The sequence below is a fragment of the Gadus macrocephalus genome, chromosome 5, assembly GCF_031168955.1.
Source record: "Gadus macrocephalus chromosome 5, ASM3116895v1".
Lineage (NCBI taxonomy): Eukaryota > Metazoa > Chordata > Actinopteri > Gadiformes > Gadidae > Gadus > Gadus macrocephalus.
The window spans coordinates 17527550-17545862 of NC_082386.1; the positions used below are offsets into that span (position 1 = coordinate 17527550).

The 18313-nt window shown below is 48.6% G+C and overlaps 1 protein-coding gene across 2 annotated transcripts in view; it reads right to left on the reverse strand.

Moving 5' to 3' along the window:
• Positions 1-5930: 5930 nt before the first annotated feature.
• vps39 (VPS39 subunit of HOPS complex) overlaps positions 5931-18313 on the reverse strand; it is a 28002-nt gene continuing 15619 nt past the window's right edge. For both annotated transcript variants that reach the window (XM_060051439.1, XM_060051438.1), the window contains exons 17-24: positions 17803-18019; positions 16178-16306; positions 15749-15851; positions 15181-15226; positions 13970-14119; positions 10306-10440; positions 6950-7041; positions 5931-6465 (exon numbers count right to left, since the gene is read on the reverse strand). In XM_060051439.1, the coding sequence (XP_059907422.1) occupies positions 6384-6465; positions 6950-7041; positions 10306-10440; positions 13970-14119; positions 15181-15226; positions 15749-15851; positions 16178-16306; positions 17803-18019 (954 nt within the window). In that variant the 3' untranslated portion in view covers positions 5931-6383. The remainder of the gene's footprint in view (positions 6466-6949; positions 7042-10305; positions 10441-13969; positions 14120-15180; positions 15227-15748; positions 15852-16177; positions 16307-17802; positions 18020-18313) is intronic.

An 18313-nucleotide genomic window follows, 5' to 3' on the forward strand; every position in this document is an offset into this window, starting at 1 on the left:
GGGCAAGAGTGAGGGGGGATGGGCACCGCAGGGGGCACTGCTGATGGGAAAGAGTTGGGACACACGCACACACACACACACACACACACACACACAGACATGCACACACATACGCACACTCCTAGCACTGTCTCACACACACACACACACACACACACACACACACTCCTAGCATTCTGTCCCAATCACACATGAAAACTGCCTACTCTCACACACAAACACACTCTTTCTCTTGCTCTGTCTCTCTCTTCCACACACACATCCACTCACTGTCCTTCTGTCCTTCACCCCCCCCCCCCCCCTCTGGGTATTAGGGACCAGATCCGCGGGTCAGGAGAGGAAACCAGTTCTGGAACATCTGGAGACTGGGGACATTCTATTTCCTGGGCCTCAGGCCAGTGTGTGTCTTTGGGGTTCGGCAGGGATTATCTTCTATCTTGTATTTGCAACTTATTTTACTTTTATTGCTTTGGCAACGTAGCTATTATGTACTTCATGCCAATAAAGCCGTTAGAGAGAGAGCGAGAGCGAGAGATAAATAAAAGCCACTGTTTTTTCTCACGTCAACACAGCTGCTAGACCTAGCCGTAGATGCTAACCTCTACACTACAGTATTAGCACAGCACAGCTGGACTTACATTCATGTGTTACATTCAGCGCATTATGATCAATATAACCCAGGCTAACCATGTACTGCTCATGTAAGTACCAAAGGATCTACCCCATAAATGTCACTGGATGTGTTTAGAAGTACAGTGAGAATCCGGGACAATCAATAATAGATCACATTATTCTTGTATTGCAATATGTCCTGTTATATTTTATGGTTTGGTCCAAATGGAAGTCTCTCTCTCTTCTCTCTTCCCTGTGTCTCCTCAGACACACAGATGGCCCACATAGGCCTACTCACACACAATGTTAATTCACACCGCGCCCCTCACAACACACACACACACACACACTTGAACAATCACACACACACTCCAATGGCACAGGACTGGACTCATATGCCTACTAAGACACACAAATGTAGCTATTACTATCACACACACACACACACCAGACATTTTCACACACAAAAACACACACACACACACACACACACACACACACACACACACTCAGATTCCATTGCACAACAAGCAAACAGAAACTCCATGGAATTCCACTGTGATGATAAAGGAGGCGTTGACCAATGGGAAGGAAGGGCTGTGTGTGTGTGTGTGTGTGTGTGTGTGTGTGTGTGTGTGTGTGTGTGTGTACAAGCCAGGGCCTGTGAGTACATAGGAGTGGCGTGAGTTTGTGTGTCCTGCGCAAACACAACACAAACTGTCAGGGACGAGATAGAGGAGGAAGAAGACAATCTCTCAGAGTTCATATCCTAGCTTGAGGGAGGTGGTGTGTGTGTGTGTGTGTGTGTGTGTGTGTGTGTGTGTGTGTGTGTGTGTGTGTGTGTGTGTGTGTGTGTGTGTGTGTGTGTGTGTGTGTCCAAATGACCCCGGGTGACCAGGCTTGTATTTTCCAATATTTGTGTTCTCTCGTTACACTGCTGCATAAAATGTAGAAAAGCTATTCTTAAGGAATTGATTCCACCACCTTGCCGGGCTGTGATTGGTCGACTCACGTGCTCTCCAAATCACACTTTCCTACTTGGTGACGTCATGTTTTATTATTATTCGTCTGTGAGAAATGTCGTTGAACTAAAGTCTGTTTCCCAGCGACCTAAATGAACATCGAAGGAAGAAAATAATAGGGGTTTCTAGTTTCTCATATCCGGATGCATGGAGGATTACTCTTCGTGATGCACCGACGGGCCTCACGAACACGTCGTTATCCTGGGGGTCCGATCAGCGAGCGCCTGGGGCCCACACGGCAGCGACTCGAGGTGATGCTACAGACGCTGAAGACCACAGAATTATACACGAGAAAATATATATACATAGGCTATTAAATAAAGATACACAGATACATAACAAACCTATATCATATTTAAAATAAATATATTATATAAATCGATATCTTCAAGTCTATCTGTCTACTTATATCTTTCTCTACAACTTAGGCCTACGTCACGTGCAATTCGCATGTTATTTCACCTTCTTACAGAGGACACTGAACGAGAGGCGGTGAGGGTTAACGCGGTGAAGTAAACGCAGAGGGGGGGCAATCAAACCAAGCAGACATAAATAGTGACTTGACTTCACCTGCGCCGCCACGCCCCTCTCTCCGCGTCTCTGAAGCTGGCGGCTGTAGAGAGGCGAGGCGGGCTCAGACTGACCCAGCATCTCTGGGGCTTCTGGGTCAACTCCTGGTTTCACCGCGTACACATGATCTTTCCATTCGCACACCCCATCCCATTCCAAGGCATGACACCATTTCCCTCACACACACACACACACACACACACACACACACACACACACACACACACACACACACACACACACACACACACACACACACACACACACACACACACACACACACACACACACACACACACACTGAATAATTTAGTGTGCCCATTTGGCTGACACACTGGAACGACCCTTATGGTGGCAAAAACAACCGATTTGTTTTGTTTTTATTTTTAAATAGGGCCTATCCGGAGGGGCCCTTCCGACGGGAGCCGAAATAGGCCGGCGTTTGCGACGAGACTCGTGTAGCCTTTGATGGGTCGCAAGAGCTAGCGGTGATGGCAGCCAAATATGTTTTCCTCACAGCGTGGGCCTCTTGGAACAGTCATCAGCCAAGCGTGCTCTCACGCTGCCCGCTGAGGTAGGCTTCAGGCGGACGCCAGACGGCCGCGGTTCGACAGCGCACCGAGGGTTGAAGCACCGCAGTCCCCTTGGCAACCGCGGACGTTGTGTTTTATTGATAAACACTTAACACACATTAGGCTTGTAACCTAGTGTTTCGTGTTTTATTGATAAAACAGCCACTACAAACCAGGCCCATTACTTATGGTGCAGATGAAGAGAGGGCAAGAGGTTTTTTTTCACATGTTTTGGTGAGGATTCCATTTCACTATAATAAAAATGTTGCTTTGTAAATGTTTTACGAGTAAGCGGTTTCGGTTTTTCTGAGGTCCCCTCTGAACCCAACCTGCTCTCCTCTACCTCCTCCTCCAGCATCTCCTGCCGTGCCCGCCCGGCAGCTGGTTGAGGTGGAGGAGTCGGGAGCCAGTCTGTGACTCAGGCCAGTGTCGTCGCGCTGCGGTTCTGGTTCAGCTGAACGTGCGGAGACCATTAGCAACACAAGTCAGCGTGTTGCGTCTGATCTCTCCGATGGCGAACGCGGCTCCGGCGGTCGACTAAAAACAAAAAACAAAAAAACAAACAGTCAACGGTTGACTGTTGACGAAAAATTAACTGTAGACGACTGTTGACAAAAAACGCTAGATGTGAACGCGGCCCATGGAGCAGGCTAAACCTGAATAAGTTCTGGACGAAAGATAAAGCAGAAGAACACAACTTTTTACAGAGTCTCCCTTGTTCCGGTTCCGTCGATACGCCATTTAACCATCATTCATCGGCCGCTATAATAACCATAATTTCTTTCCCTCTTGGATTTTCCTCAAAACGAATGTCAATGATGTTTTCTAAAGCTCGATGCAAATGGCTTTGGACGAAAGCGTTTTGTATTGTATTCAGAGTGTATCTTTGATTTATTATTATTTATAGCAGAAACAATTTATAAGATCCCTCATTTGTCATTTCACTTTCCATATATTGAGTCATATATTTTGTATTTCACATTTTGATCTCTTTATTGTTCATCTGCTTTGGCTATGTGAATGTTGTAAATGTTCTCATTGCCAATAAAGATTTATTTGAATTGAATCGAGCGGACCACCCACTGGTGTGAGGCAGGACAGACAGCCGGTCAGAGGAGCTGCATGTTTATTGGTTGAAGCTGTACACACAGAGCGTCTCACAGGACGCTGGCTGCATTTAATAAGTGCTCGTTGCAAACGTTTTCTTCGTGACCTTTGCCCTGTGGGCGCTCAGCACTTTGTACAGTATACACAGTGGGACTGTACAAAAACAAGGATAACAGTCTCATACAGTGAACGTGTGCAAACCTATTACTCGATTACAGGGGGGCGGTTTAGCTCCGCCCCCTCCACAAATGACCTCCGTAGAGTTACAAATCAAGCTAATTCATACAAATCACGGGGAGATAAGGCAGCCTGTCAGATTGCGGTCGGACTCGCACCCCTGCCGATGTGCCCTCTGGCAAGTCAGTAGCCGTCCGTACCGGCTGTTCTCGGAGCGGTCGTTAAATAAAGAACATTAATTAAGAATTCCTCAAGTCATTTCCTGTTGCTCTAACTAACTGAAGCCTCCGTCTGGGTAAAGCTACAGGTTTGATGTCAACGTCTCCGTAACAACACAATGACCCTCAAAAGTCTCTATATTAGATATCTTTAGATTGATACACATCATTTTTTTTTACTGGACAGGCGTGTGATTCAAGCCTTCAGATAACCGGTCTTCCGGGCGTTAAAGTCTTTTAATCTGCGGGTGTGTGAGGGAAGGATTACCAGCCGCCGAGAGGAAGGTTTAATCCGCCAGCCTGATGAGGACCGACCGTCGTGAAACCAGGATGGAGACTTGGTGGTCTCTCCGGGTCAGGGGGGGGGGGGAGGACTGCGGTGCATATATCGCGATCGCACAGAGGAACACTGGTGGAAGGCGTGCTGCTGACACACAGCGCTGTCGAGAGCCGCCACCCAAAGCCATGCTGGAGGCATTAAGGAGATGCACAGACTGGGGGGAGAAACACTGACGGGTGGACACACAGACGGACTGGTGGACACACAGACAGACCGGTGGACACGCAGGGTAGACGGAGAAACAGTGAGGAGGTGAGACAGACCGACAGACAGACGGATGACTTACGTTTCGGAGTACAGTCTCCCGTCCCACAAGGCATTGTGTTTTATAATAAGAGTCACGAGCACACATGACATGAAAGGAGCGACAGGACCTGGGGGAGGAGAGGGAGAGAATGACGTCATCATGTCCGCAACCCCCCCTCCCCTCAGGGGATTTGGGCCTTCATCACTCAGCTCCTCTACCTCAGAGTCTCATTCTCTCCATCAGGTCGGGGAGTGAAGCCACGGGCCAGCTGGACAATGTCAGATATCAGTCTCTCTCCCCCTCTCCTCGTCTCCCCCTCTCTCTCCCCCCCTGTTGGTGGTAGACCGCGCTTGACCACACCCCAAACCGAGAGTCCATTAGTGACCCCCGATGAACCGCGAGCAGGAGGAGAGTGAGGGAGGGGAGGGGAGAGAGAGGGAGAGAGGGGAGAGTGTGGGAGAGTGAGGGAGAGGGAGGGAGAGAGTGGAGAGGGAGGGCAGAGTGAGGGGAGAGGGAGGGGAGAGTGAGGGAGGGAGAGAGAGTGAGGGGAGAGGGAGGGGAGAGTGAGGGAGGGAGAGGGAGGGGAGAGTGAGGGAGGGAGAGAGAGAGTGAGGGGAGAGGGAGGGGAGAGTGAGGGAGGGAGGGGAGAGTGAGGGAGGGAGAGGGAGGGGAGAGTGAGGGAGGGAGAGGGAGGGGAGAGTGAGGGAGGGAGAGGGAGGGGAGAGAGAGGAGAGTGTGAGGGAGAGGGAGGGAGGGGAGAGAGAGGAGAGAGTGAGGGAGGGGGAGTGAGGGGAGAGGGAGGGAGAGGGAGTGAGGGGAGAGGGAGGGAGAGGGAGTGAGGGGAGAGGGAGGGAGAGGGAGTGAGGGGAGAGGGAGGGAGGGGAGAGTGAGGGAGGGGAGAGAGAGGAGAGAGTGAGGGAGGGGGAGTGAGGGGAGAGGGAGGGAGAGGGAGTGAGGGGAGAGGGAGGGAGAGGGAGTGAGGGGAGAGGGAGGGAGAGGGAGTGAGGGGAGAGGGAGTGAGAGGGAGTGAGGGGAGAGGGAGGGAGAGGGAGTGAGGGGAGAGGGAGTGAGGGGAGAGGGAGGGAGAGGGAGTGAGGGGAGAGGGAGGGAGAGGGAGTGAGGGGAGAGGGAGGGAGAGGGAGTGAGGGGAGAGTGCGAGGTGCCTCCAGGAGAAGGTCCGGCGTCGGGGCTCCGGGCAGGGGAGCATGACATCAGCACGACCCAGTTCCCCTGGACACCATGAATAAAACACAACAACACAGGAGGAGAAGGAGCGGGGGCGCTCAGGTGCACTCTGGGTAAAAGCATCCAGTGAGTGTTGGGAGACGGGGCCAGAGTGTCTTCTGTACGGCGAGGCTCCGGTGATGAAGACACGACTCCTCGTCCTCCTCCTCCTCATCCTCCTCCTAAAGGCCGTGGGGTCCGCACGGTGAGAGGGGTCTCCTGCCTTATTCATCAGCCCCCCCTGGGTGGGGGTCCCAGGTTGGGGGTCCCAGGGTGGGGGTCCCGGGGTGGGGGTTAGTGGTCCGTGGGGCAGGCGGAGCGGTCCTTGCAGCAGAAGTAGTGCACCACGACGCCGTTGGGGTACCTGGCGAACGCACTGCACAGCAAACACACAAAGAACACACACATTCATATTAACACACACAGATTTAGATGGACACAGAAATGGACTTAACACACAAAGAGAACACACAGATTTACATTAACACACACAGATGGACAATAACACACAGATATACATTACCAAACAGATTTACATAACACACAATTAACAAAGCAATTGGAAAAGGAAGCGGAAGATTTAAATGCAGTAAAAGCGCATTGTGAAAGAAAATTCTGTTCTCATGCATTCAAATTGCCGTCACGATCCGTGAAACACATTTGTCGGATTTCAACCGATCAGAATGTACAAAATGTGCATCAATTTATCGAAAATGAATGGGTCTTGTGCGACACAAAGTGTGCATAAATGATGGACAATGAAATGGGTCTCACTGCGGCCGTTTAACATTCAGCCTCTGATCTACTCTGTATGGTAATGAGGGGGATAATGAGGAGTGGAGGAGCGCGGCGCCCCTTACCTGTTCCCGATCTTCTTCTTGCACACGCGACAGGTCTTCTCCTCCGTGATGACACACTTCACCTGCTGGTGGAAGATACGCTCCTCCTGGACCTGGAGGAGGAGGAGGAGGATGACATAGGAGGAGGAGGAGGAGGAGGAGGGGATTTTGTTGAGACCAGGGTAAGATTCAGACACAACAACAACAACAGCCTCAAGTAGCACTCTCAGAGTTGGTTTAAGTGCATGAAACCCTTTAAAATAATTGGGGGGGGGGGGGGGGGGGGGGGTTTGTCCCGTTTTCAGAGTATACAAAAGGATACCATGACAACTGTTGTCAGAGCAACTGGAGCAGAGTGCTTCCTTTCACTTCGCCTTTCCCTCATGACTGATATGACTATCATTAAGGTCATTATTATGGTCAATAGATTACTTTTACTGGACGTTTCCCTGCCTTGATGTCTGACCACCCGGAAACGACCGACCCTCCTCGGACCGTGCTATTGGCTGATTGAGTTCCCTGCCATGGGCAGAAGAAGCACTGGGATTGTCACACAACCAATTAGGTAAAATTGTCTTTGTTTTAAGGCTACTCTGGATTCACATTAGGCTGCCAAGAAGAGGATATACGGGCTTCCATTCAGCCACCAGGAACAGAGGAAAGTCCCAGCAACAGAAAACCCAAAGATTCGAATTGATCCACAAATCTCCTCTTCCAAGGAGTATTGGAAGTTACTTCTTTCAAATAGTTTTGGACTGCTTCCTATTGCAGACTTTCTAAGTAGTAGTTCTGAATCCACAGGGCTCCCAAACTTTCAGATCCTTCCAGGGAGGAGATAATCAATGTCCGTACAAACAGAGAAGGCCTTAAAGTATCAGGGCTGCGTGTCCGTTGGAATAGTCAGGATTAAGGCTTTCGTTGTGGAAGACCATGAGCCCTTCAAAGTACGGTTCAGCAAAATGCCTGGCAGCTGCATCAGCAGTGAGAGGCAGCGTTGCACTCACAACTTCGGTGGTCCTTCGCAAGGTTCCTCCCCTCTGGGCAGAGGGAGCTTTTGTTTGGCCTTTAGAGGACTGGGGGGTGCGGGGTGTTGTGTTGTGCATCCTGGGGCCTGTGAGACTCCAAACGTGATTAAGGGATACACAAACAGAACTGACTTAATGGGGCCCACACCCTGTTCTGCCTGAGAGGAGAAGGGAATCCGCTAAAGGGATCAATATAATTACGTCATCTCTTCAGAGGGAAACAAGGAAGGGAGTCTGGTGGAAAGCTCCACACAGGCACAACGGGGAGAACCTCAGTCGACCAATGACAGGTTCTTCATTGTCGTGTGATGAAGTAAACCAATGATGAAAACATGATTGGTTAAATGGTGGATGATGTGATGAATTCAACCAATTTGGGTTTCACCATTGTTGTGGTCCAATGTTTTAAACCGATGATGCAAAATCGGTTGAATTCGTCCCACAGAATCCCCAGCGTACACCTGGTTCCAACCCTGGAGTGGTGGACCCCAACCGACAACCACTAATGAGAAATTATGATAATTAATTGTAAATATTATTATAATTTATATATATATATATATATATATTATATTATAATATATATATTATATTATATTATAATATATATATATATATATATATATTATAATATATATATATATATATATATATATATATATATATATATATATATATATATATATATATATATATATATATATATATATATATATATATATATATATATATAATATTATAATATATATATATATATATATATATATATATATATATATATTTATATATTTATTTATTTATACAACGGGGGACCTAAATCCAGCGATCTGATTGGTTCCCAACTGTTGTATAATGAGCGTATACATAACTGCTATGACGCTCGATCATTTTGTGAAAGTTTGCATATCACTCCGCGCCTGGAAGTAGAAACAGTTACAAAGTAAAACATATGTTGGATGATGGAGAGGGTGTAAATGTTGTTACTCCGGGAGTGAGCAAGTCGATGGAGAGACTAACGAAAGCTTAGGCACACGGCGAGTGAACTGCTCCATAGGATAAATTGCCGGCGAACCGCTCTATCGGAGCCTTCTCTCGGAGGGACGCTAAAGTGTGTTGCATAGCGACCGTCGATGCATAGCGGCAGCCAGGAGGGACTACTTTTTTGTATTCTTTAACAAAACGGCTACTTTGACTTTCTTTTTTCTTGTTTCTTTTTAAATGTAGTGTGTCTATGACTTTCGTTTCGCCATAACAGTAACCGTTGTATTAAAGCCACAACTTTATCTATTTATACCACTGTGAAGGGGGTCGCCGGCCCTCCGCTGCGCGTCGGGGCCGGACAACGCCCCTTAACAGTGGTATAATGAGCACATACCACAGCCTGGCGTGATCTATTGCTTAAATATATAGATAGATATATTACATCATGCGTCATTTTACCAAATTGTATCCCCTTCTACTTATTGCACCGTGAGGCCGAGACAAACGCAATTTCGATTCCTCTATTTGTCTTGTACCTGTTTTGGAATCGACAATAAAGCTGACTTTGACTAACTGGAGCTCCGATGGACCGCTGCCTTCCCAGGCCTCCGCCTCCCCTCCAGGACCAGTGTTTGTAATAACGCCCTTTAAAGAGCGGCGTTTGGTAACGCCGTTATTTTTTCAGTAACGGGGTAATCTTACTAATTACTGTTTCCGTCGTTACAACGCCGTTACCGTTATTGTACGTTAAATGCGGTGCGTTACTATGAATTGATTGAATAAACTGCGTAATCCGAAAGCACCCCTGGCTCCAAACACAAACTGCTAGTGAGGAGACCGGGTGGCTTAACAACGAGATAAGCGATTATGATTGGCTAAGGCAGAGTCATGTTTCATGGTAGCCAATCAGAGCCAGTGTTTTCACACACAAGCCAGGACACACGCGCCACAAACACACACACAGACACACACACACACATGCACATGCACACACCAAACAGATTTGATGAGGCAGCAGAAATGGCGAGTCCGGAGCAATCCGATGAAAAGTTGGCATTCTCTGCAGTATTCGGCAGATGTTCCACAGCCTTTGCAACCAAGCAAATTAAGGTTCAGTTGGGAGTATATCAGGGCCTTGGATGGGCAGTTCAACCATTTAACACATTAAGGCGTAGTGAAAACTGCTCAGAAAAATCCAAATTCTTTGACCTATAGCAACTTTATCTTTTTACTGTAACGCAAATAGTTACTTTCCCTGGTAACTAGTTACTTTTATTATAGAGTAATTCAGTTACTTTTTGGAACAAGTAGTGAGTAACTACAACCAATGACTTTTTTAAAGTAACGTTCCCAACACTGCCCAGGACTCACCCGGAGGAACTCGGCCTGCAGCAGGCTCTTCAGCACCTGGTCGAAGCGCTTCCTCTGGGCCCTCTCCTCCAGGACACTCTCCAGGAACACCCGGATCTCCCGGATCTGGGTGTTGGCCGGCAGCAGGTGGATGGCCTGGAAACAATACAATTCTATAATCTATAATATCCTTAATTTCTGTTAAAATTTATATTGTAATTTGTTTTATTTTATTCTATTGTATTTTATTTTATGTCACACAAACATTTCACTGCACATCCCGTGTGAGTAAGTGACAAATAAAAACCTAAATTTTTGAAACAGAACAACAAGCCACCAGGTTAATCACGCCAGTGGTCGATTGGATCAGAATAGACCTAGACTCTATATCCTAGGGCTGCTCCATTATGGAAAAAATCATAATCACGATTATTTGTCAATATTGAAATCACGACTATTTTTGAGTTTGAAAACATGATGTAGTTATTAAGCATGTCTCTCCCAAAAACACATTGCGCCTTAAAAAATACACAAAATGGTCAAAAAGAAAATGTCCAAATCTAAAATAATGTACAGATATGTATAAAGCTGTTCTGCACTTTCAATGAAACGTTTAAAAAAAAAAAGATTGTTGTGTACGGGGGTTAACCTAACGATTGTTGGTGCTTGGCACTTGGTTCTATGAACATTCTTACCGTACCGACAGCGATATATCATTGTTTCTCCTTCTTGTACTTTGACAAATGTACTTTTTGTACGTCGCTTTGGATAAAAGCGTCTGCTAAAGGCCCTAAATGTAGTGGTGAGTGTGTTTGACTCCCCGATGTCCGCAGTCCACCTTCATGGATGAAGATGTCATATTGAGGGCCAATGCTGGCTCTTTAATGACATGCATCTAAAATAAAATTCACGAGACTCTTTGGCTAAAAGCATCTGCTGGATAGTAAACGGTGGGCTCGGTTTCATGAGGGAAACGGGGAGACATTGTTTTCTTTAGCAAGTGTCACCGCCCTGCGGTCAGTCTTCGGTCTATGTCGGGATGTTGCCTCCCTTTCTGAACCCTGTCGACCGAGAGGCCAGCTCTGTACCCTGGCTGCTCTTCGGTCTCTCCAGCTCATGTCCTCGGCCGTTTGGGCCCAGCCACTTCCTGATGGTGCTGGAGGTGGGATAAGGACTGTCCGATGGGGATTTGAGAACACTTTACACAAGATTAGGAAGATTCGGCTTGAATGGGGCGGAAGGGTTCAGGCTGTATGCGACTACAGTACGAGAAAACCAGAAAATGATGCCTGAACCCGCCCGAATCCAGCCATAGAGAGTAAAGTGGTTCTAAAATGGGTCGTGGTAAAATCGAAAAGGTGACATTTCTAGTTTCTTCAAGCTAACTAGCTAAACCCAGATAGCATTTAAGTCTAAAAGGCTGATTATAGTCCCACGTTAACATACTAGCTCAACAATTGCTAATGAACCACCTAGTTAGCTTAACCCATTTAGCGTTCATTTCGGCGCAACTAGCTAGCTTGACGCTGCCTAACGAAGGCTAATCCACCACATATATGTGGTGTATTATATGGCGGTGGGTGTGTGACTGGCACACACACCGAGCCGTCTCCGGGCCCTCACAGAGAGTCTTCCACACGCTCCTCTGGGAGCGTTCGGTCGGCCCGGCCGGCTCTGGGAGCGCAGCCAGGGAAAACCAAAGCACAGGGACGCTAAAGCTCAACGAGGTGCTGTTGGGAGGAGAGGGGAGGAGAGCTATCCAAGCAAAGCCACAGCAATAAACCTCCACTCTCATACAGAAAGAGGGGGTTGGGGGGGCTTTTAATTTGAAACGTCTGTGCTCTCCGACACAGATCATTGACACCTTCCACACTAGATCCTGCTCCGCTGGAAACACACAGAGACAGACCAACGGCCAGACAGACAGAGAGAGGGGAGGGGAGGGCGTGTCTGGTGCAGGCAAGCACAGCTTTCTTCAGGGGGAAGGTGCTTCGAAGCCAAACAGGAAGCCAGGCAGGTAAGCCCACTTTGGGTGGACCGGTGTTTACCGTGATCCAGTGGGGTGGGTCCATCTCTGTGTGGGAGCTTCTGTTGTCTTAGCGATTAACGAGTACGTTCAGTTCTTCCGTTCTCTACGCTAGTCCAACCCGCCCGTTGGGATTGAGTCTGTATCCCGGGCGACGGCTGGTGTGTGTGTGTGTGTGTGTGTGTGTGTGTGTGTGTGTGTGTGTGTGTGTGTGTGTGTGTGTGTGTGTGTGTCTGTCTGCTGGGATGTTCCACAGCTGACCGTAGGATGAGGTGGAAACCATGGGAACGCAGACAGAACCTCACACACAGGTCTGACCGCCCTGGGTCTGTCTGCTTGGAGGACCGGCAGGAAGTTGTGTGTGGTGTGTGTGCGGTTGACTCTCGTGGCCGGAGGAGGATGCTCTAATCTTAGACCGGGCGTGGCCGGAGTCCAGACCCCCTGATGTTTCCACTGCGGTCCTCCCGCCAGGTCTGTAGCCCAAAACCCGGCGGGCTTCAGAGCCGAGCCCGTTTTTATACATCTGAGTCATCGTTTCATGGCTGCCTCGCCCCAACACAACCACAAACAGAACCCGGCATGATTCAATTGAATCTGCCAGTTAAACACATTCTCATCAACCAAAACGTTGAACGAGAGATAAATAATCACCAACGGCGGTATTATAATACAAATATTTGAGTTGTCACCCATTATTTTTTTCCAAACAAGAATAATTACTCCATTTGCCGGGAAGGTCTTTCTCATCATGCTGGAAAGTCCTCGCAAGGAAAATATTCCCACCCAATCATTTAAATATATGCAAATATAATGCAAATTAGGCTAGAGGCACAGTCGAGACGTGGAGATTGGTGGCGGCAGCTGTGTTGAGCATGAGCGACTTTAGCTTTAGCATTAGGACTAGTGTACCTTGCAGGTATTAAGCTAGCAGTCGGGGATACAAGTAAGGCATTACCTTTAGCAATACTTTGCTTAAGCTGTAGCCTACCTGGGTTTCGAATTTGCAATGGAAGAGCCGTGTTTAGCATTAGCATTAGCAATAGCATTGGCGCTGTGATGAGCTTGCTGTGGTTGACCCGTGTTTGTCAATAGCTTTAGGGTTAGCACTAGCACTAATGTACTTTGGTGGTGCTGAGCTTGCTATGGTGGATCCGTGTTTAGCATTAGCTTTAGGATTAGCACTAGCGTTAGCGTACCTCTGTGGTGTTTGCTGTGGTGGAGCCGTGTTAAGCATCAGCTTTAGGGTTAGCAATAACCCGAGCGTACCTTGGTGGTGTTGAGCTTGCTGTGGTGCATCCGTGTTGAGCATTAGCTTTAAGGTTAGCATTAGCATTAGCTTACCTTGGTGGTGTTGAGCTTGCTGTGGCGGAGCCGTGTGTAGCATCAGCTTTAGGGTTAGCACTAGCATTAGCTTACCTTGGTGGTGTTGAGCTTGCTGTGGCGGAGCCATGTGTAGCATCAGCTTTAGGGTTAGCACTAGCATTAGCTTACCTTGGTGGTGTTGAGCTTGCTGTGGTGCATCCGTGTTGAGCATTAGCTTTAAGGTTAGCATTAGCTTTAGGGTTAGCACTAGCATTAGCTTACCTTGGTGGTGTTGAGCTTGCTGTGGCGGAGCCATGTGTAGCATCAGCTTTAGGGTTAGCACTAGCATTAGCTTACCTTGGTGGTGTTGAGCTTGCTGTGGTGGAGCTCCAGGACCTGCAGGGCCGCCTGGAGGTTGGCCTGCGGCTCCGCCAGCTCCATCTTGATGGGCCCCAGGCAGTGGACGTCCGGGGGGGAGAGGTACATCCTCAGCAGGGACAGGTACACCTGCAGACGGAGGGGGTCACGTTGCACGCTTAACTCTTCGCTGACGGAGCACCTAATATGCTTTTTCAAATTTTATGACCAATAAACGTTGTTATAATGATTTATAGTCATGTTTAACCATACTAAATTGTCAAATAATGATGAACATGCATTTAGGCGTATTCCCTGCTGACCGTCTGGGGTGGCTGTGCAGAGCGCTAAACACTAGGGACGCCGGTCGACATTCACTTGTTCAAATTTCCGGGATTTATCAACGTAGAACAATCCGGATTTTCCATGTATGGTAATGCTGCAACATGCTCTTCCGGAAGGTAACCAATCACAACGGAGTGGGGTTGGCAGGAGGGGGGCGGAGAAGGACGAAGCCGAGTGTGGACAGAGAATGCTGAAAGCGCCCAGATGAGAGGGAGAGTTTCCCGAAAATCTACATAGTTTTTTGTGCTGTGATTCGTGTCAGGTTGATCTCTAGGAGTCATTAATAAGAAATTAAGAACAGAAAAGTAGTATAATAGGAGATCTTTAAGTGTGGTCTGTGTCAAGCGTTTCATACGGTCTACAATTCCATCCCGTTAAAGGGTTGATAATGGTTCCACGTCGACGCAACGCAAGGGAGTTCACGGACCCTTTACGTCCTTTCAGACGGCCATAGTGCTTTCGCTGTTGCTTTCGTTCGCTAAAACCCGACGCAGAACCAAAACTGGTCAACGACTGCGTCGAAGCGTCTGCGTGGTCCTTGCGTTGCGGTTCGACGTGGAACCGTAATCCGCCCTTAAGAGTGGGGTTGCCTTGGTGACAATGAGCCGTGTTTTGAACAAGCCATTCCTGAGCTTCCCCTCGGGGATCAATACATTATTACTTGTCTTAATGACGGCTGGCAAGTGTAAATCCAAAAAGGTTTCGGAACAAGAATGAGGTCATTTGATTGAGTAATTCCCCCGCAAGAATTCTGCAAGAGATGTTTTATGTATGCAGCGACCACAGCTGGTCACGGGCCCTTTATTACCGACACACTGAGTTTGCAGTTAGTTATTGCAGTTGTTATAGTTATCCAAAGTACGTACATCTTTGTTTCCTTCTGTTAGGTCGTCGTAATGCCCGTGGCAGTATCTAAAGAGAGCAGAGAGAGACTTTAAGTCAAGCAATTACAAACAAATTACAACTGAAATTAACTTAAATTATGGTTCAGCCACTAAAACAATATTTTTCAGTATAAATAATAATTGTAAAGATGTATAATCAATACTGTCATTTCATATTCTGTACTTCATTTTGTCACATTTCTTGTACCAATGCCACTATATGAACCAAGGCCCCAACTCCTAAAATGTAGGCCGCCTGCCATAATAAATCATCTGTAAATCGACATAAGAGGCATAGCTGGTGGTTTCAGTTAGAACCCCAGTATGAAACACAGTGGTTTGAGTGAGAACCCCAGTATGAACCGTGGTGGTTTGAGTTGGAATCCCAGTGTGAACCGTGGTGGTTTGAGTGAGAACCCCAGTATGAAACACAGTGGTTTGAGTGAGAATCCCAGTATGAAACTCGGTGGTTTGAGTTGGAATCCCAGTGTGAACCGTGGTGGTTTGAGTTGGAATCCCAGCATGAACTGTGGTGGTGAGCTCTCCTTACTCCTCTGCCATGCGCGTGTCCTTCAGCACGTGAACGTAGATGAAGAGCGCCTGCTCGTGTTTCCCCATGCGGCCCAGCAGCAGAGCTCGCTCCTCCAACAGGCCTGAGAGAGACAGAGACAGAGACAGAGACAGAGAGACAGAGACAGAGACAGAGACAGAGACAGAGACAGAGACAGAGAGACAGAGACAGAGACAGAGAGACAGAGACAGAGACAGACAGACAGAGAGAGAGATTCAAAACAGATAGCAAGCCAAGTCTTCTATTATAACTCAGAGTTCACTTCGTAGACATCAGGCAGTCACTACTATCCAGAGCGAACATCATAGACTGGACCCGGACTCTCTCCCCTCCTCCCCCCCCCCCCCCCGCCCCCCCCGCCCCCCAGGTAGTAGCTTGATGACGAGGAGGAGGAGAGAGGCTCCTTACCGTCGAAGGGGAAGTCACTGATGAGTCTGGCGGGTTCGTAGCTGGAGGACATGTCCAGGAAGTCCAGCAGCTTGGACCGGAACTCTCCCAGGTCCCCCTCCTCCTTACCTGCAGCCACGGCGCTCACACCTGCACACACAGACACACAGACAGATAATAAATAAACTTGAACAGACAATTGCCAGGGAGTGGCTTCTTTTAAACTTAAATGCACTAAAGGAAACTAAATTAAATAGAGCCGGCGGAGCTGGTGGATTTATGTCACGGCAGGAACAATATAAAACCCACAAGCCACTAAATAACCAAAGAGCTGTTTGTTTTACCCTGGCAAGGCTCAACGGTCGCCATGTGATCGATGCTGATGCACCTACGAGGTCCAATTCACATGACCCCGCCCACACCATGGAACCAGGTCACTGACCCCGCCCAGGAACCAGGTCACTGACCATGCCCAGGAACCAGGTCACTGGCCCCACCCACACCCAGGTCCCTGGCCCCGCCCACACCCAGGTAACTGACCCCACCCCCCGCCCACGCACAGATCATGGGCCCCGCCCACGTCCTGGGCCTAGGTCACTGACCCCCCTGACGGAGAGACAGACAGACAGATGTGACTCTCGGCCAGGACAGACTGTACTAGCCGAGCTCAAAGAGAGAGACGGGGGAGAGAGAGACAACTCTGGAATGACGACGCCAGACGAAAGCCGCTCCATATGTGGCGACGTAATCACTAAATCTCCACGAAAACAGGGAGCATAAATAATGCCGCCGGGATCAGGCGGGGGAGTCAGCGGGTTTGTCGGGCTGTTCTGGGGGAGATCCATGCGTCGGGAGGTAATGAATATGCTCCAGGGCTCAGATGACGTCGGCCGTCGCTGATGAATTTGGCTTCTCCCGCTCCCAGGGAGGAAGACGAGGGCGGGGAGGAAACCATGGGAACCGACAGCCTCTCGGAGAATGGCCTGGGATGATTCGATCCGGAGATGAGCCTTACTGACCCAATTATAGCTTCTAGAAACATCTCTTTATGCCAATTGTATGGGTTGTGCGGGATAATTATCATAGTAATTATCATGGTAGTGGTAAATTAAATATGGACTGCTGGCTGAATTAACGGATTGCTGAATGATTAAACGAATGAATGTACTCATGATCGTGGGTCTTTAACTCTCTTACCCTCTGGCCGGGAGCTGAGTCACTGCTTCATGAATGGGTGTAATGCTGAATGAATGAATGATAAATGAGTCAATGAAAGCATGATCGGTGGGTCCTTAACTAGGCCACAGCAGGGTCTCACACTTTCTGGCAGGGAGTGGAGGTTCTGCTTCATGAAGGGTGCACTGAATGAATGAACGAATGATTGAATGTATGAATGAATGTAAGCCTGACCGCTGTGTCGTTAACTCTCACCCTTTGGCAGGGATTTGAGGTATGGAATCACGGATGGATGGTTGGATGGATGAATGAATGAATTAATTAATTAATTAATTAATGTAAGCATGATCGTGGGTCTTTCACTCTCATCCTCTGGCAGGGAGTTGATGTACTGCTACGAACGAACGAACGAACGAAAGAACGAGTGAATGAATGAACGGATGAATGACTGGTGGGTGGTTGAGGCTCACCCTCGGGCAGGGAGTTGAGGTACTGCTTCATGAGGCCCTGCACGCGCTCCAGGTAGAGCTGGACGAGCACGTTGTGGAAGTCGGGCCGCGGGTCTTCCCACACGTGGATGATGTGCTCCAGGTAGGGGGCGGCCAGCTCCCTGAAGCCCTCCCGCAGGAAGCTCAGCACACGGTCCCTGGGCAGGGACTCCACCTCCGTCAGGTCCTCCGTGAAGATCTGAGAGGGGGGAGGGTGGAGGGGGAGGGGGAGGGAGAGGGAGAGGGGGAGGGAGAGAGAGAGAGAGATAGAGAAAGGGGAAGGGAGAGAGAGAGAGAGACAGAGGAGAGCGAGATGGAGGGAGGAGAGAGAGAGAGGGAAAGGGAGAGGGAGATAGAGAAAGGGGAAGGAAGAGGGAGAGAGAGAGGAGGTGGAAAAGAGGGAGGGAAGGAGGGAGGAGAACAAGATGGAGGGAGGAGAGAGAGAGAAAGGGAAAGAGAGAGAGAGAAGGAGAGGAGGGAGGGAGGGGAAGAG